The sequence below is a fragment of the Suillus subalutaceus genome, assembly GCF_016647625.1.
Source record: "Suillus subalutaceus strain FC151 chromosome Unknown DFJ58scaffold_38, whole genome shotgun sequence".
In the NCBI taxonomy this organism is placed as follows: Eukaryota; Fungi; Basidiomycota; class Agaricomycetes; order Boletales; family Suillaceae; genus Suillus; species Suillus subalutaceus.
In genome coordinates, this window is record NW_024540287.1 from 39,852 (window position 1) to 57,516 (window position 17,665).

At 47.9% G+C, this 17,665-nt stretch overlaps 5 protein-coding genes across 5 annotated transcripts; 2 read left to right on the forward strand and 3 right to left on the reverse strand.

Annotated features, from left to right (window-relative positions):
- Positions 1–207: 207 nt before the first annotated feature.
- On the forward strand, positions 208–5,900 carry DFJ58DRAFT_905711 (uncharacterized protein; the record flags this gene model as incomplete). Its single annotated transcript, XM_041394972.1, has 21 exons — positions 208–577; positions 630–992; positions 1,046–1,345; positions 1,396–2,033; positions 2,087–2,203; positions 2,261–2,281; positions 2,334–2,618; positions 2,676–2,793; positions 2,849–2,934; positions 2,985–3,062; positions 3,111–3,225; positions 3,279–3,688; positions 3,739–4,037; positions 4,088–4,318; positions 4,366–4,483; positions 4,534–4,664; positions 4,717–4,956; positions 5,004–5,107; positions 5,162–5,553; positions 5,605–5,786; positions 5,819–5,900. Exons 1-21 carry the CDS (start codon positions 310–312, stop codon positions 5,898–5,900), a joined length of 4,578 nt encoding a protein of 1,525 aa, XP_041245078.1. The 5' UTR covers positions 208–309.
- DFJ58DRAFT_305510 (uncharacterized protein) lies at positions 5,899–7,164 on the reverse strand. Its single transcript, XM_041379740.1, has 7 exons — positions 6,868–7,164; positions 6,800–6,811; positions 6,628–6,739; positions 6,401–6,570; positions 6,226–6,350; positions 6,014–6,172; positions 5,899–5,959 (listed from the first exon to the last, which is right to left on the reverse strand). Exons 1-7 carry the CDS (start codon positions 6,934–6,936, stop codon positions 5,935–5,937), a joined length of 672 nt encoding a protein of 223 aa, XP_041245079.1. The 5' UTR covers positions 6,937–7,164; the 3' UTR covers positions 5,899–5,934.
- Positions 7,165–9,029: 1,865 nt separating this feature from the next.
- On the reverse strand, positions 9,030–11,266 carry DFJ58DRAFT_781899 (uncharacterized protein). Its single transcript, XM_041389814.1, has 11 exons — positions 11,042–11,266; positions 10,902–10,972; positions 10,785–10,828; positions 10,653–10,729; positions 10,506–10,603; positions 10,247–10,452; positions 10,132–10,193; positions 10,017–10,077; positions 9,753–9,969; positions 9,598–9,702; positions 9,030–9,547 (listed from the first exon to the last, which is right to left on the reverse strand). The coding sequence occupies exons 1-11, from the start codon at positions 11,070–11,072 to the stop codon at positions 9,269–9,271; spliced, it is 1,251 nt and encodes a 416-aa protein (XP_041245080.1). The 5' UTR covers positions 11,073–11,266; the 3' UTR covers positions 9,030–9,268.
- Positions 11,267–11,524: 258 nt separating this feature from the next.
- DFJ58DRAFT_781906 (NAD binding domain of 6-phosphogluconate dehydrogenase-domain-containing protein) lies at positions 11,525–13,193 on the reverse strand. The gene is made up of 4 exons (XM_041389815.1): positions 12,874–13,193; positions 12,575–12,807; positions 12,127–12,500; positions 11,525–12,077 (listed from the first exon to the last, which is right to left on the reverse strand). Exons 1-4 carry the CDS (start codon positions 13,122–13,124, stop codon positions 11,910–11,912), a joined length of 1,026 nt encoding a protein of 341 aa, XP_041245081.1. The 5' UTR covers positions 13,125–13,193; the 3' UTR covers positions 11,525–11,909.
- A 97-nt stretch (positions 13,194–13,290) lies between these two features.
- Positions 13,291–16,763, forward strand: DFJ58DRAFT_305683 (kinase-like domain-containing protein). Its single transcript, XM_041379741.1, has 15 exons — positions 13,291–13,663; positions 13,719–13,758; positions 13,814–13,944; positions 13,999–14,106; positions 14,168–14,300; positions 14,360–14,545; positions 14,602–14,840; positions 14,906–15,110; positions 15,161–15,207; positions 15,258–15,347; positions 15,400–15,483; positions 15,537–15,602; positions 15,651–15,753; positions 15,804–16,093; positions 16,144–16,763. The coding sequence occupies exons 1-15, from the start codon at positions 13,376–13,378 to the stop codon at positions 16,681–16,683; spliced, it is 2,550 nt and encodes an 849-aa protein (XP_041245082.1). The 5' UTR covers positions 13,291–13,375; the 3' UTR covers positions 16,684–16,763.
- The last annotated feature ends 902 nt before the right edge of the window (positions 16,764–17,665 follow it).

The window sequence follows — 17,665 nt, forward strand, 5'->3', positions numbered from 1 at the left end:
GTAAGATACTATATCCTACGCAAGCGATTTAAAATGCGGCGGAGACGGATAATAACATAGAATTACCTTTCCACGTTAACGTCTGGCAGTTGAAGCCAACTTTGAGATGACCAGAAGAGTTCGAACCAAAGTGCCTGATCGAGAGATGTCACAAGGTGTCGCAACGTGTCACGCGATGTGTCACAAAATACGAGTGCGTGTCATTAACGTGTTACCAGTACATAAGTAGTACGCGGTGTCGCGTCGACGTATCAACCGCACTGCTCGAAAGATTAGGCTGTCCCAACGGAATTTTAGCCGTAACAATCCATGACTATTCCTGCGACCACTTGTCAGGTATCGAAGAAACATGTCTTGCTGTCAGAGATCTTGGCAGTGACCTCGGTCATGCGCAAGAATTCACGGTGGGCATCAGGAGCTCATACACTTACAGCAAGAGACTCCGCGTTAGCAAGAGACCTCGGCCTGCGTAGGTCAACACCTAGTACAGACATTCAAAAGAATGGGAGGCTCTCTCAAGAAGCAGACCTGATGGGCGGCTTCCAGCAGTTGAAACGTACAATCTGGGACGTCGATGGTGAGTGTTTGTTCACTGCACATGTATACCTATATTCAATCACTTTAAACAGATATCGAGGCGCTACCTCTACCTGGGCTTATTGGTCCCTTCTTTGCCCTAGTTCGTTCACCTCTGTCTAACGGACCTATAACGTCCGCTGCACTCTCCGCACTCCACACCTTTTTTGTCTGCGACCTCATATCTCCAACCTCGATATCCTTAGAGCCTGCACTCGTCGAGCTCAGTAGCACGGTTTCACACTGCAAATTCGAAGCCAGTGATTCTTCAGGAGACGAGGTTGTCCTCTTGAAGATCATGACCGTGATACATGATTGCATTGTCACAAGCGGTGTGGGTGCATTCCTCGGAGACGTCGAAATTTGCGAAATGTTGGAGACTGTCTTGACGACAGCATGCCAAATGAGGTTGAGTGGTGCGTTACAGTCTCTGTTCATCTATGATGTTCGCTTATCCTACATGTCTCAGAAATTCTGCGGCGATCTGCCGAGTCTACCATGGTTTCTATCGTCAGGACCATTTTCGGGCGTCTGCATGCTCTTAATCCTACTGCTGAAGAAGCTATACTCCTTCTGAATGAGGAGGAGCCTCAGCATGGGGAAATCAGCATGTCTGTGTCTGCCAATGTCACTGATGCCGGTAATTTGCAGGCATCAGAAGGAGTACCCTCGTCCATACAGCAGGATGCAGTTTCATTAGAGGATCCCGAGCGCTCTGCATCACCTGAAGTCGAGGGCCCATCCCAGGCACTTTCGCCGCCACGACCATGTAAGCCTCCAAATCTAGTTTTCTACTTCTGTAAACTCAACGTCATGTAGATGGTCTACCAGCTCTTCTGGAACTGCTTCGCGTGCTTGTCAATATTTTGGATCCCAATGATCAAGTTCACACCGACTCAACGCGCCTGACTGCGCTTGGAATTCTCAATGCTGCTGTCGAGACATCCGGAACAGTTATGGGCGACTATCCTTCCTTGTCAGCCCTTATTCTTGATCCCGGATGCAAATATCTTTTCCAGCTCGCACGCTCCGACAATTCTTTTGTTCTGCAGGCTGCTTTACGGACTATCACGACAGTATTCCAGACCATGCGAAAACACCTTAAACTTCAACAAGAGCTCTACCTTGCCTTTAGTATTGACAGGCTGGCAGCTCCCCCGCAATCGAAACCAATAAGCTCCAAGAGGAATAACCCTACATCTCCACGTCCCGGCACCCCTGCAACTGGAACTCCTATCCTGGGACCGGTTGATACTGAGCTTGAGCTTGATAAGGGGAGTCCAGTTCCATCGCGACCCCCTGTTCAGCCGGCCCGTGGAGATACCCGCGACTTGATGTTGGAAACTCTCAGTCAGCTCTGCCGGCATCCCAGCTCTATGGTGGACCTCTACGTCAACTATGACTGCGACATAAACTGCGAGAATCTGTTTGAACGGTTGATCGAATTTCTCACAAAGGTCGGTCGTTAGGCAAAACTTGCGCACTCTTTGTTGAGGTTCTTGGCGTGTAGGGTGTATACCCATGGCAGTATTCTTCGACGTCGGACGCACAACAATTACATTCCCAGTATCTATGTTTGGATCTGTTGCTTGCGTTCGTGAATGACATGACAGCGCGAGCTGAGGGTGTTTGTACATTCACTGTCCCGCTTTGTTCAATGTTCTGATGTGCTTTCAAATTTCAGCGAAGTGAACCATGGGCTTCCGTCAGTACTCATTGCCTCCATCCTCGACCATGCAGGTTATAACACAACACAGGATTTTATTTTGCCAGATTCATTGATACAAGACAAATCCAGGAAGAAGCTTGTTCTTACCGGAGCAGCGCGGTTCAACTCCAAACCAAAAATTGGCATTGCGTTTCTTGAGGAGAACAAGCTCATATACTCCGATCTTTCCCCAGAGGTATCACGAACGCGCAGTCTTGCTATCTTCTTGAAGAGCTGCACGCGTTTGGACAAGCGACTGCTAGGAGATTATATTTCAAAGCCAGATAATTTGGAACTCCTGAAGGAGTTTCTTGGGTTGTTCGACTTTAAAGATGTATGACGGTTTCCATCTATAATATTCTTTGCACTAATGAGCATTTGCGATTCATAGAAACCAATTGCAGATGCCATGCGGGAGATGCTGGAAAGCTTCCGACTTCCTGGAGAATCTCAGCAGATCAATCGGATTACAGAAACTTTTGCCTCGATCTACTTTGCATCTGGTCCAGGTAGAGTAGAGTCTTAAACTCGAGAGTATGCTACTGTTTGTTCATCAAATTACAGCAGAAATCAAGACGGAAGATGCGGTCTACGTGCTAGCGTACTCCGTGATCATGCTCAACACTGATCTTCACAACCCGCAAATAAGAGTCAGGCCTTTGCACTTCTTATGCGCTTTCTTTATCTTACAAAGTTACAGAAGCGCATGACGATAGAGGATTATAAGCGCAACCTGAGAGGCGTTAATGGTGGCACAAACTTCTCGCCCGAGTACTTGGTGGGTGGCTTTCTTCTACTGAAGATTTGTGTAGCTCAATCCCAGCAGCAAAGCATTTACGATTCCATACGCAAACGTGAAATTGTCATGCCTGAAGAGCATACTGGCCAACTCGGCTTCGAATACGCTTGGAAGGAACTGCTCGCCCGTTCACGGCAATCGGGTAAGTTGGACGTGCAGAAATTGTGATTGTAGACGTAACTGGATCCCTCATAGGCCCATTCTTGATGTGCAATTCGGCCTTGTTCGATCTTGACATGTTCAAGACAGTTTGGAAACCATTGATATCTGCCATTGCTTACGCATTCATCAGCTTTGACGATGATTATGTTATTCAACGGGCCATTTCTGGTTTCCGTCAATGCGCCACGCTGGCAGGTCATTTCCATCTTCCAGATGTTTTCGATTTCGTGGTCGTTTCGCTCTCGCAAGCGACTAGTTTATTGTCTGAGAATCTGCCGACACAAGTTCCTAACTATCCAGTGGTCGAAGTGGAGGGACAGTCGGTCACGGTCTCATCGTTATCAGTCAAGTTTGGTACGAACTTCAAAGGCCAGCTGGCAGCCGTCGTGCTTTTCAATATCGTGAACGGAAACGGAAATGCCCTGCGCGAGGGCTGGACGCAAGTAAGTTGACACGGAAAGCAAGCATTTCCTTTGCTGAACATGAGATACAGATCTTTGAAATGTTCCAAAACTTGTTCATGCATTCATTACTCCCCACACGCATGCTCCAAATGGAGGACTTTTTAGGTGGTGTCACAATGATCCCCCTTCGCGGGGGCCAGCACTCGCGACCAGCGCCACGTAGTGATGGGGGGTTGTTGTCGGCGCTATCCTCATACCTAATGACACCATACGGTGCCAGCTCAGAGAACCTCGTTCCTGAAGCTACAGATACAGAAGTAGAGAGCACGATGTGCACCATCGATTGCATAACATCATGCCGGTTGGATGAGCTTTATGCGCAAACTATGTGGGTCTCATTCAACTGATGAGTCTTATTTTCTCAAAATTTTGTCACAGACAACTTGACTCGGAGGCACTCGTGGCTGCAATCCGAGCATTGGAGGCTCTTGCTCATGAGCGGACAATCACGAAGTGGAAACAAGAGTCGGATGAGCTGACCACTGCATTCAACACATCATCCGCAGGAGATGGCACATTTACTTTACCTTATGATCCTGCGTCCGTTTTTCTTCTCGAGACCATGGTCAGCATAACCTGTCAAACCTCGCGGTACATCGAGGACTTATGGCACGTATCTTCATCTTCATCGAAGACCATTTTTAATTTCTACTTAGGCCGATTCTATTTGAGCATCTATCGGCATTGTTGTCGGCATCTACGCACTATAGCGTTCTGCTTATCGAGCGTGCGGTCGTTGCATTGCTTCGATTGTGTCTTATTCTCGCTCAAAAGGTAAGTTACTTATCTCCGCATTGGCCCGTATGACTGAGTAACCCGCGTAGAAGACACTTCGAGATCAAGTCTATGTGTCACTCGATTTGATTGCTGGGCTTCCCCCAATAGTAGCCAATTCCGTTGCCGAACAAATTGTCGCAGGCGTGACTTTGATTCTTCAGAACCGTGATATTGTTAGGTGCGATTAATGTTATCGTACCTGCGTTTCTATCGCTCACCAATACCAACAGTTCGCAAACCGAGTGGAACCTTGTCTTCGCAGCCCTTCGGTCAACGACTTCCCATCCAGAGGCTGCTCGTTCGACATTCGACTTGGTTTTGAGTTTTGTCACAGACGGACAGTCGCAATGGATGACACCAGATAATTTCAATGGTCTGATCACAATCTTGGACGAGTTTGCAAACTCCGCTGGTCAGTCAATCATGGTTCCTCAGAGGGGACGACGAGTGCCTTCACAGCCACCACCCAAGTAAGTGGTTTTTGTCTACCATGGCCTGCCTACTGATATTTACCCAGCGCACCGCCCATCGAGCGCGGGAGGCGAGCAATTGATATCCTTTATGATATGAAAAGGTTCATTGCACCCTTTGCTGAGTCTACTGGTCTGCAAACGGGTCAAGGTACGTGGGCACTCGCAATTACAAGTCATTCTTGACAGTTGCCACGCAATGCAGTTTGGCGCCAATACTGCCTGCCTTTGGCGTTGTCGTTAGGCAAGCAGTCGACGAATCCCTCACGACTTGTCCGGCACACTGCTATCAGCCAACTTCAACGTCTGTTACTTGGTCCTCGATTTGTGTATGACGAAAACGATCACGGTCAAGTCGAGGAGATCTTCAACAGTATCATCTTCCCCCTTATTGATGAGCTCCTGAAACCCCAAGTTCAACAATTCGATCCACAGGGCATATCGGAGACTAGGTTACGAGCCTCGGCCTTGCTTTGTAAGGCATTCATGCACTTCGAGGTCCGGGAGAATCGCACGAAGTCAGATATCAGAATCTTGTGGATCGAAATTCTGGATCTGCTAGACAGGCTAATCAATGCCGGGAAGACCGAGCAGCTGGTAGGCCTTCCATTGATGTTTCACATGACGTCTGGTTCTAAATATTCCTAGTACGAGGCCGTCTCGGAATCTCTCAAGAACGTGGTTCTTGTGATGAATGCAGCAAACATTCTTGTCCCACCTTCCCAGGAAGACCAACGTGACGAACACCAGCGTACCTTATGGACAGCCACGCAAGCCAGGCTAGAACGCTTTTTGCCGGGATTTCTAATAGAAGTGATACCAACTCCACAGTTACAGTTGCCACCTTCAACGCCAATCCCAGATTCAACCTCTGCAGTGCCTGCTGCGGCACCTTCTACAGCATAGGACACAATTACATACACGAGCTGTTGCTGCTAGAATAATTTAATCTAAGACAAAGAAATTTGTTTGAGAGCATCAGAAGAACTTCAATTTGGATGTTCTGCGATATTGGTTGTCAAAACACACACGCGCCTTACACGGTAGATCTACTAACCTGACACGCGCGTAGAGAGCTAGAATTGCGACTATCGGCGCAACAGTATACCCGACAAAACGCACTACTGGCTGGCTATGGGAGGTCACCCAAACGGACCACGCGCCTCCAAGGTGAGCGGTGGTCAGGAGAAGAGGGAATAGGACATAGCCAGACAGCCTGCGAAACGTGTTAGCAATCTTCGCTGGCATCCCCCTGATTACCCACGTTACCTGTGGTATTTCCATAACTTCTTGGCCTTCATACCGCCACCAAACGCTGCACCTCCATACCACACACTTCCGCCGCCGAGGATCACTTGTCCCACGAGCCACCCGACAGAAACAAGTCCGAAAATCTGTGATAAGATATTCAGAATTCAGAAATAGAATAGAGACAAGAACTTACCCCATGCCATGTCGCGAAATGTCCATGTCCTAGGTTGAATTTCTGAATCTCGACTGCTAGGATGCCCAAGGCGACGCATGGGAAGCCGACGAAGAGCATCGTTCTCTGGTGTCGTTGTAGGCCAGCTGCTTTAGTTTTTGGGTATGCAGTTGGTTGGAGCGTCAGGATCCCTATAGACAAGTACTAGAGTGAGCTTATGCTTTGAGTGCCAACGGTCGAATACGCACCATAGGTGAAGCAGCCGATACCTAAGCTCAGGAGAAGCGGGTGGATGGGGAACCATCCCATTGATGTAGGGTTGTTCGTGAATACGATGAACCAAGTGATGCATACGAAGATCTGCAAGAAATTCACTCAGGGGTCAACTCATGGCATGATACAAGAGGTCATTCGTCCCACCAGTATGGAAATCTGTCATGGCAGCGCAAAATAAGTGACGACAACAGCGTATGAAGATATGCACGTACGAGTGCTCCATATGCAGCGAGTCTGTCCATCCGGCGTTCCTCGGATTTGTTGGCGTTGTCAGAGCTCATGGTTGATGTCGGGAAAGGCAGATCCGAGTCCGCATCCTCCACCGAGGTTTCAGTATGATCGTTAGCATCCTAGTAGTTTGTACTGTTCTTCATATTCCGTGACTTCGTCGGAAGTATGCTCTGGCATGATGGTGGGTGAAACGCGCAGTTTCTATGTATGATGCGTGCTGAAGATACTTAAAAGCGTGGCGCTGTTATCTCGGCGTTGCCAGCGGACGGTCAGTCGCAACCACTTACAGTCTAGTACTTGGTACTATTAGTGGTCTTATAGTGCCACGTAACTCCAAACGTTGGCGCCAATCGTACTGCGGCACGCCTAAAGACCAGTCCATCGTGTCCAACTCTACTTACCGAATCCCCGACTCCCAAGGGGGCTCTGTCGGCATACTGTCGAACACCGACATATTCACATAGATTTCCATCCGTCAGTCCGTCACGGTTGAAAGCTGTGCCCCGGCTTTCTCCCAAACCTTGGACGTCTCCTTAAGCGCGCCACTTTAAATACTTTCGACCGTCACATGTTAGGAACATCGTGTCGGGATGCGCTGCCGTTGCGAACGCTCGCGGGTCTACTATGTGCGCGCTCGCTTGTGATTTACTCACTGTTCCTTTACTCCTCTTCAGTTATGTCAGAAGCCCGTCTACTGTTTCACTGCATGTGACTTTACATGGGGACGGCCAGCAAAATGCAGTATTTCATTTGTGTGTCAGCGAGGTGAGTCTTTCTTCAGTTCGCAAGATTATGCTATTGAAGGCACGATTCAGATCAGGATTATCTTGAACGATTCGGGTGCTGCCAACTGTTCCGCCTCGCCATCAATCCCCAGAGCTTTTTCCCAATCTGTGGAAAGTCTATTCATCTTTATCACTTTCGTGACCGATGCTTGATACTGGTGAGTGTGATTGTGAAAGCTGTTCGTTGTACGAACTGATATTTTTTCAGGCGAGGAAATGTAGGTCGCAAGACACAAGATCCGATCCCTCAAAGCGAATATCATGCTCGTCTTGAAGGCGACCTGCGCAAATATCAGATGCTGGTCAGATTATAGTCGCGTTTTCCTCGATCGAAAATCTATACAGGCCATCCCTGACACACTGTAAAGTCCTGAGGCTAGGTGGAGTGTTAGTCAAGATCTCTCCCAGCGATATAATGAGGTACTTGCACTTTCTCCCCGTCTTGTGGCGTTTATAATATTTCTGCAGGATACAAACCTTTCCTGCGACAGAGGTAACGCGATCTGCACTGCAACTTCTCGACTGGTTTGTCAAATAAGGTGAGAATCGTGTTGATGCCTTGATCACACGAACCATGACGTGATTCTAGGATGAGCATACAGTTTTACAAGGCGAAACATAAATCGAGGATCAAATACTGGATGAAGACCTAGCAGCATTTGATGCGTGTATGTAACGGCTTGCTCGATCGTATGGTGTGCATCCGAACTCATTAACTTCATGGGATCAGTATCCACGCACCTGCTTATTCCTTGCAGACATATTTTCCATCCATATTCCAGCATACTAAACCAACGTCGATGAAGATGACTTTATCGCTTGTCACAACACCTTCTACATCGATCCTGCTTATGGGGTATGCTAAGCTTGTGGAAGGACACGAAGGAGTGGTGGTGTGGTTATGAGCATGGGCCTGGAGAGCAATGACCTGCTAGTGCGTTGTGGGAGACCGCCGATGGGTACGGGAAAGTCAGGATGGATAAAGGGAATGACTGAGAAACATTATCCTATTCGGAGACAGTAGTCCGCGGCAACCCGAGTAGCTTCGTCGTCCCGCAGTACTTCGCAAAGCTGACAACCATGAAAACGCAAAGGAAAATCTATGTTAGGCATCAAAAGATGTCAAGCATGGGACACCTGTGATCTGGGCGTCACAGGTCCTAACGGAAGTTGTCAGAGTCGGGGACTCGGTACGCAAGTACCGCTATGAGCATGTAAGGTCCTACTAAGCTGTGTGTCAAACTGCCGTTTCTAGTCTAGTCATTAATTTTCATTCATCAGCCCGCTCTAAGCTAGAACGGTGTAAAAAACGACCAACCAATTTAAGCTGCCACTCATGACAAATTGAAAAACTTCGATCAAGTTACAACACGATATTATTCCATTATTGACCACAGTATTAGTGAGTACGTATAGCAAACAAACAAGATGCAACGAATATGAACAGTGAGATGACGGGTCAACGCAATGTGTAAAGAACATGGATACGACTATAGAATGCAGAGAAGGTTAACAACAAAAAACATTCCAGGCTAGGATCACAACAAAGCAACTTATCAAATAAATGCACAACACCGACGGTCGTTCATGAAATAGTCTAACGGCCTTCGAGTGCTGGCCAGGAGCCCTCCGCTTTCCACTTGTCCACCACTTCGCGAAGCGCGTCATGCGTAAACTGCGGACGTATAAGCCTGTATCCGATGACTTTCTTGATTTTGCTATTGTTGTAGGAAAGTTTGCGGCGTGATAGGGCCCACTGGTCCATATAGGCATCGAGTGGGGTCTGTACAATCGGAGGGTTGGACGTCTGAAGCATTTCAGTCCAGGTACCAACGTGGTGCTCATTGATTTCTTCGACGACGTCGTCGAGTTTAAGCTTCGAGATGTCAGCGAAGCTCTGGTGATATAAGTGTAACACAGACACACCTTTGCCAAGGCATTTTCAAAGAACGAGTAAAACTCAAACGTCGTGCCGAAGAATTCTGTGATCATTGACCCGCCCTTAGCCATAGTCATTTCTGAGTCGTCAACCTGCGAAAAACATGAGAAAATATAGACCCCCAAAGTGAAACCTTGCGAACCAAGTTAAAGACAGGTGCTACGGGTTGTGCATCAGGTATGCATGTGCCCTCGATATCCTTGACTTTGGACCTGTCATTATGGAAATAGATTCTCTCTCCTGCAGTTAAATTTGCCTGTTGACGGCCAAGTGAAGCCATCCACTCTGCACATGCCCATAGACCGCCTGAAACATCATCTATGTGAACTGTATTGACGCCGTCTTTTCCCGGGCCCCATCTGAAACGGGGATGAGGGGGATTTGAGCGGATGAAGTCTAGACTCACGGCGTCTTCATTGGTTTATTCATGTAACCGTAGATGGACGCAACGGTGATCACTAGTGGATCTATCAAGAACGTTAATCTCGTATCGTCGAAGAAAAAGAAAAAGAAAAATTTACAGAGTCCGAACTCGACGTAAGGGCCATATACAAATCCAATTCGCAGGATGACAAGAGGAAGGCTGGATAGTAGTAGGTCAGAAATGATACCCTGGGTAAGGATTCGATAACATACTCATCAATAGATGCTAGCATTCGAAGCGTTTCATGCCACCAGACATCTAATGGTCGCACAGGCTTGACGTCTTCCTTCTCGTCATGCGGACCCTTGTCTAATGTTTCATACACAGGTTGCTGTAGTCGTACGTAAGCATTGACTTTTCTACGGGCAGCCTCCAGACCGATGATGCGAGCAACGGTGAAAGTTAATTTGATCGCAATCTAGAATGGCGATGAGAAGATTGGTCTATTTTAAGAGTAGAAACAGGTCATACAACTTCACTGCGGTCATGATTGGTCTCACCAGTGAGATCGAAGACGTATGAGTAGGGTGCCTTGCCTGATGGAGGATCAAAGGCAGATGCGACGGCAGCTTGAAAGGGATAATGAATAATGAAATGGAACGTAACACGACTACATACAAGGAACAGTTAAATTGGCTTGCCGATATTCAACATCGGGTTGAGCCAGGACCTTCGGAAACTCTGCACCCAGATATCTAACAAATCGCCAATCAAAATGATACGGATGCAGATGTGATAAAATTTACGCACGTTGTGGGTGGATAAACAGAGAATCTATCAACGATACGAAGATGCTATTATAGACAAGATAGAACCAGTGAGTGAGATGAGTTATCGATGAGAACCAATCAGAGAGATCTGACATACCGAAACGAGTCTCTCCCCCTCGGGTGGAACTAGTAATGCTGCGAGTGCTCGTGAACATGTATTTAGACCACCTGTGCGAGTGAATTTGAAAAAGTAATTGTGAGCGTCTTGGAATCGTGGCCAATAGTGATGCCAGTTACCGAAAATGATAGCGCTTGGCTTTTGAGACATGTAGTGGGCGCTGTTGATGACGGTGAGGAGGAGAGGAGGAGGAGGAGTGGGAGGATGTGGCGTGAAGGGATTGGAGGGTTGATTAGTTTCACTGACAGCGATTTCGAGATTAGGGTGATTTATACGCCAAAGTTTTATACTATGTTATTACTGTACCCGACCGCGTCGCGGAGGCAACCTCGAGAGAAAGAAGCTCCCTTTCTCAATTACGTAATCTATAAACTTTCATCCGAAGAACCATAAATTTAAAAAAGGAACCGCGCCCCGGAATGTTTTAGTCATCATCACCATCGGATTCCATGGACTCAGTTCTGCTCACCGAGGCTCATCCAACGTTGCCAGTTAGCGCTCAATTAGTAGCCGTTAGCTCGTGTACATGCACTGCAAGAATTACTTGTTCAACCGACATTTTCGCAGAAACATAACGTAAATCACAGCACCCCAATTTTCACAGAAAAACATACATGTTTTTAGACAATTTGTCTCATATTAAAATATCAGGGTCACCACCCTAGTAGCCTCATCCCAGGGACCCTTGACATTATTACCAACTTTGAATTAATTCCAGTTTCAGACATCGCCGCGATCGATTGAGTGACTCGGACCCATGCCAATTCATTCTTCGTGTCCCTATAATCAATGATTACGTATTCTCGTTGCCGCCGGAAGGCACTGACCTAATGGAACCTAATCGAGTTTATGGAGAGCTTGTAGGAGCTTGTAGGCACAAGTAAAACCCTCGTCTTGCAGTGCGGGGCTAGTAAACGTTTATCATCTACATTAATGCTGCGCGGAACGGATATAATCTCATGGTATCAAGTCCGAATGATCCCAAATTTAATCCTCTCGTCTCATTTCCTTCAGGCGCTCGTACACAGAAGAGAAGTCCTTTTGTGCCAGATCCGGTCGATGCCTCAACGTTTCGGCATAGAAATTCTGTGCAGACTTCCCTAGTGGTAATGGACTGTCGGTAGAGGCCGCAACATCAGTCGCAAGAAGCATATCCTATACGACATTGAGGAAGTACATCTTCGCCGCCGGGAGTCTAACTCACCTTTAACATCAAAGCAGTAGCAAATCCGCCCTCGTAATTACGTTCACATGGGGGAGATTTGTCGGCGAGCGAATACGGTACCGGATTGTTGACCGACGAAGCCCAGCAACCGCCGGTGGAACTGTTAATGACCCCTGCAAGTATGCGCGGATCCAGACCCAGCTTCTGTCCGAGCAACATTGCTTCGCCGACGACAATCTGTTGCACTCCGAGAACAAGGTTGTTACATATCTTGGCGCCAAGACCAGCGCCTGATGGGCCACAATGGATAATGCGATTGCCCATGTGGGCGAGGATCGGCTGCGACAACTCAAAAGCACCCTCGGTCCCGCCAACAAGAAAAGCCAGCGTGCCCGCTTTGGCACCTGTTACACCTGTTTGGATAAAATGAATATTATTATACGTGTAAGCAGGGGTGCGGGGGGCAGTGCACAACAATAGTACGTACCGCCCGATACGGGTGCGTCCACCATGTGCGCTCCTGCAGAGATCACCTCCGCCGCGACACTTCGGGAAATTCCAACATCTAGCGTTGTAGAGTCGATGAAAAGAGAGCGCGTCAACTCCGCGGCGCTGAGAGACTCCAGCGCAGAGATGACTCCGTTTGCTTCAGAATAAACGGTCTTGACCTGAGGCGAGGATGGAAGCATTGTCAATACTGTTTGAGAAGCATGCACTGCCCTAGATTCCAGATAGCGATGTCGTAAACGGGGGAGCCACACAGTTGGAATGCAGGAATGGGCTTACTCTTCGGGGGTGAGAACAATGTCGATATGGGCCCCAGGGAACTGGGTCACAAAGTTCTGACGAAAGGTAATCGCACTGGTTGGGAGCGCGTCGCAAACGACAAAGTGGGCATCAGGTGATTCTGCGAATGTCTTCGAAAAGAAGTTAAAGGCCATCTCTGAGCCCATTCGACCAAGACCGATGAATGCAGTGCTCTTGGCACGCACAATTTGTCGCTCGAGCGACTGAAGGACCCTGGCAGTATGTCTCATGGTAGGGCTAGTATGTGGGGGAGGTCAAGGTCCGACTCGGACGAGTACCCTCGTGATCATTTCAAATTGAAATCATGTGGGGAAGCGTGCCGAATTTGGCACGTGATTATCACGTGCCAAGCCATCATTATGTCAGCTACACGTCCGTCGCCTCATCATTTGGACACTTACTTCGTGAATCGGCTGGCACTGGTCTGGGTTATTATTACAGTCCTCTGGGACAACAACTGACGCGGATTCATTAATTCAAGATGTTTGCAGCTGCGACTTCGTTTTTCTCCCGAACAGCCATATCTCAGTCGTATAATATTGCCTCGTCATATGGCAGCAGGCCCTCCACACCAGGTCCACCGGGATCTTCAAACTCGCTTCCATCTCCAATGTTGCCATCTGTTAAAGTTGGTCTCTGGAAAGTTCAGGGTGCATCCCACAAAGTCACGAACAAGAAAGTTTCCGTATGGACCCTTGACAAACGTATCGAAATGGAAGGACTGGGTCCTATATCCAGGGAGCGGGTCTTGGAGGTTTTGAAGGCAGAGGTATATTCACAACGTCAATGAGCCCACTACTTTCTGCTCAGTTGTCGTCCCTTAGGCGGCAGCACTAAGCAAACTGCGCCATCCTTCTATCTTGGGTAGGGCACACAAAACTCCCACTACGTACACATTTTGAGCTTACTATTCACAAAGAAATGGTTGAACCCCTTGAAGAAACAAGGACCGAACTGATATTTGCAACGGAACCGGTCCTTTCGTCACTTGATCTCTCGATACCACGTGGGTCTCGCCATACGCCTCTCGTTGAGCTAGATGAAATCGAAGTCCGTCTGCTTCTTTTGATGCGGAACGCCGTTAATAAGTTTATTTCTACCCAGATTCAGAAAGGCATACTGCAGCTGTGCAAAGGCTTGTCTTTTCTGCACACTTCCGCGAGGCTGATTCACACCAATTTGAAACCTGAATGTGTGATTATCAACGACGTCGTGAGTATTTCCCGTTCCTGATGGCCATCCATGTGGCTACATTCTAGTCGCCGCTTTTTAGGGTGATTGGAAAATTTCTGGTCTTGGCCTTACCATCCCCCTCATTGGTGCGGATGGATCTCCGACCCGTTGGGAATTTCCTGGTTTTGATGGTCGAGTGCCATCATACATTCAGCGTTCTTTTGATTATATCGGTGCGTGCAGTGCTGCTATCACAGCATGTGCCATCTGACTCATTTCCTCGGATCGACAGCTCCGGAATACGCACTGGATGAAGTCCTTATCACTGCATCAGACATGTATTCCCTCGGTTGTCTGATATATGCCGTACATTGTAAAGGCAGCCCGCCGTTTAGAAACCATGGAAATGTAGGCGGCCTTAGGGATAATGCTGGTCGTCCTATCCCGGACATCGGGCAGCTCGACGCGGATTTGCAAGGTTCTTCCACTTCGCTTGAGATAATTATAGAATCATTGAGGCACAACTCTATGTAGACCTCCTTCGATCGCTCATCACTCGTGGCTCGAATAGCCGACCGACTCCCTCAACGCTCCCTTCGCATCCGTTCTTCTCCTCGCTACCGATCTCGACCCTTAACTTCCTAGACCGCTCGAACTTCACAGCGAAGACGCGAGAGGAGAAAATTTCTTTCATGCGTGGCCTGACAGGGGTCTTAGATCGCTTCTCAGAAGGTCTGCGCACACGGAAAATCTTGCCATCCTTGCTTGAAGAGGTACGTGTCATATTCCTGTTCCCAATTCAAGCCGTAGAACTGATGGAACGCCGCTTCGTTGGCAGATGAAAGACACGCATTTGCTTCCGTATATCCTTCCGAATGTGTTTGCCATCTCCAACGTTCTTTCTGCGCCTCAGTTTGCTTCGCTTGTTCTGCCTAGTCTTAAGCCCCTGTTCACCGTCAAGGACCCGCCACAGAATATGTTGACGCTTCTGGACAATCTCCACATGTTGCAGAGTAAAACTGAAAAGGGCGTTTTTCGCGAACGTGAGCAACCAAATCGGCATTACGTTTCACACGGATTAAATTATTTTCAGAGGTTCTCCCACTTGTGTATCATGCACTGGAGTCTGAGCATGCTATGGTGAGTTTTTCAATGAACGACATGTCATAGCATGATCCGATAAGGTACAGGTACAAGAGCGTGCCCTTAAGGTGGTTCCAGATCTTTGTGAGACAATTGATTATGCCGAGGTCTCCAGCGTACTGTTCCCCCGAGTGGCTGTGAGTTGCAAATGCGTCGTTCATGAGAAGTGCTGAATCTTGCATCGTGCAGCTGGTGTTCACAAAAACGAGAATATTAACCGTAAAGGTCGCTACGCTGGTAACGTTCCTCAGTTTGGTAAAAACCCTCGATCAGGTTTGCTTTGCATTACCTTATATATTTCTTAGACGCTCATATTTCCAATGTAGACAAATCTCACGCAAAAACTTGTACCACTGCTGTCAAAAATCCGCACTAAGGAGCCTGCTGTTATGGTGAGGTGCATGATCTTGTCACGGCTTTTCTTTTCTGACAGCATCTAGATGGCAACGCTCTCGGTACAAGAGGCCATGGGTGTGAAGGTTGACAGAGAAGCGGTAGCTACCCTCGTCCTACCGCAATTGTGGACGATGTCGATGGGTCCTTGTGCGTACCGCCCCTTATTTCCCGGTGGTTTGACCTAAGAGCAATTATAGTATTGAACATTGAACAATATCAACGCTTCATGAGCGTTATCCGTAGGCTCGGTGACCGCGTGGAAAAGGAACACAATCAGTTCCTCCGCGACTCGCAGAGGATTGAGGATCGCTCAGCAACAAACACCAATGGTGTCACGTCGCCTGCCTTCAGATCCGGTGTCGATTTTGAAAGTTTGGTAGGGCGTGCAAACGGTGCAACTGTGAAGCCGGACACAGTGATCGACGAAGATAGCTCAAAGGGATGGGATGATGACGTGTGGGGGACCATCTTCAGCGGCAGGCCTGAGGTAACTTGTTGATACTTGTTGACGACACTCGTGCTGAACGTACCCATCAGGTATCGCAGAGTCCACCTCCGGGCCCTGCTGTTTCTACGATCCAACCATCAGTTACTCTATCAAGTCAGCCGCATTCACTACCTTCGTCACCACGAATATCAACGATGCCATTGGTGTCTCGGCCATCACGATTAGGTGCTAAGCCTGTCCCATCTACCACCTTCGATTCATCTGCTTTCACATCATCTACGCTACATCCCAGTCAGTCAAATCGTATCTCATCCCCATCAGCACAAACCCAGCAACTTGCAAGTTTCACTATGCCACCGCCCCCACTGTCACCTACACAAAAACCCAATTACAACGTCTCATTATCCGACTTTGTCGCTATGTCTCCGAGCACGATTGCTTCTGTGCCGAACTATATCCCATCGGGTCATACCTCATTACAGCCTACTTCTCCTGCATTTTCGATGTCATCACCTCCTCTGCACGCATCACCACTTTCGATGGGGAGCATACTAGCACCTACTCGGCCGACAACTACTACAAGGCCAATCTCAAAGGACGACTGGGGAGATTTCGATCCTCTCAAGTGAAACGAAGTTGATTCGTACAAGCACGTTGGATATCATTGTCACCACTGTGGAGTCCCTGCGATTAGGCTCTTCATGTTGTTTCTCATCGCTTCTGCGCTGGTCAATGGTCATCTAGAGTTCCTATCTCAACTATCTCATATAACCTCACGTGGTTGGAATTTTAGTAAATTGCACGATCGTTCCACCTGAATTGTGTCTGATGGATTGACCCGTAGTACGGTATTTCCTCTATCCAAGTCCTGTGGTTTGTAGCGCAAATCGGTTTGCGTCCGAGACCTATTGTTTGATTCGAAGCTCCGTCACCAATCTCGGCTCGCCATGTCATCGTCCCTCGATCTTCGTAAGCATGCAGGAGGCAGTATGGGTCTGCATGACTGAAGATCGCACTGTGGATTACTATGCAAAAAACATGTATTTGTTTAAATTACTACGTACACTAGTGACTAGATCGGCATCCGGTTTATTGACCTTGCCTTGGCATGATTAGAGTCCCCGACTCCCAATATTAATGTTAGTAGAGGGCCTAGTTAAGATGGACCTCCGAGGATCTATACATCGCCAAAATGTTGCCAGCAGGTTTCGAACCAACCCCAAGAGAAACAGATTTTGACTCTGTTGAAATGACCACTTGGCTAAGACCAGTTAGATGGACCTCGGAGGATGAGTGAATTTCAAGGTGTGTTCCAATAGAAAAAAAACCTGTCATTCAGCTGGTTTCAAACCTCCAGAAGAAACCGATTCTGTTGTGGCAACCACTTGGCCACTTGGCAAAGACCAGTTAAGGTGCACCGGTGAGCCTCCGAGGAAACCATGAGTGAATGTCAAGGTGTGTTCCAATTGTGTTCCAATGTAAAAAAACACACCTTGTTATTCACCCATGGTTTCGAACCTGCGCGGTCTAAGAGAAGTAGACAGATTTCGATTCTCTTGCAGTAACCGTTTCATGAGCATGTTTCCCGAGTTGACCTCAGAAGAACTGTCC

Coding starts and splice junctions, on each gene's coding strand:
- DFJ58DRAFT_305510 (XM_041379740.1), bottom strand. CDS start 6,936: ATGAGCTCTGACAACGCCAACAAATCCGAGGAACGCCGGATGGACAGA. Junction 6,351..6,400: donor ATTTCGCGACATGGCATGGG/GTAAGTTCTTGT, acceptor ATCTTATCACAG/ATTTTCGGACTTGTTTCTGT. Junction 5,960..6,013: donor GCTCTCTACGCGCGTGTCAG/GTTAGTAGATCT, acceptor CCAATATCGCAG/AACATCCAAATTGAAGTTCT.
- DFJ58DRAFT_781899 (XM_041389814.1), bottom strand. CDS start 11,072: ATGTCTCAAAAGCCAAGCGCTATCATTTTCG. Junction 10,730..10,784: donor TCTGTTTATCCACCCACAAC/GTGCGTAAATTT, acceptor GCGATTTGTTAG/ATATCTGGGTGCAGAGTTTC. Junction 10,604..10,652: donor AGCCAATTTAACTGTTCCTT/GTATGTAGTCGT, acceptor ATCCCTTTCAAG/CTGCCGTCGCATCTGCCTTT.
- DFJ58DRAFT_781906 (XM_041389815.1), bottom strand. CDS start 13,124: ATGAGACATACTGCCAGGGTCCTTCAGTCGCTCGAGCGACAAATTGTG. Junction 12,501..12,574: donor GGACGCACCCGTATCGGGCG/GTACGTACTATT, acceptor TTATCCAAACAG/GTGTAACAGGTGCCAAAGCG. Junction 12,078..12,126: donor CTACTGCTTTGATGTTAAAG/GTGAGTTAGACT, acceptor AATGTCGTATAG/GATATGCTTCTTGCGACTGA.
- DFJ58DRAFT_305683 (XM_041379741.1), top strand. CDS start 13,376: ATGTTTGCAGCTGCGACTTCGTTTTTCTCCCGAACAGCCATATCTCAG. Junction 15,111..15,160: donor AAAGGGCGTTTTTCGCGAAC/GTGAGCAACCAA, acceptor AATTATTTTCAG/AGGTTCTCCCACTTGTGTAT. Junction 15,208..15,257: donor TGGAGTCTGAGCATGCTATG/GTGAGTTTTTCA, acceptor GATAAGGTACAG/GTACAAGAGCGTGCCCTTAA.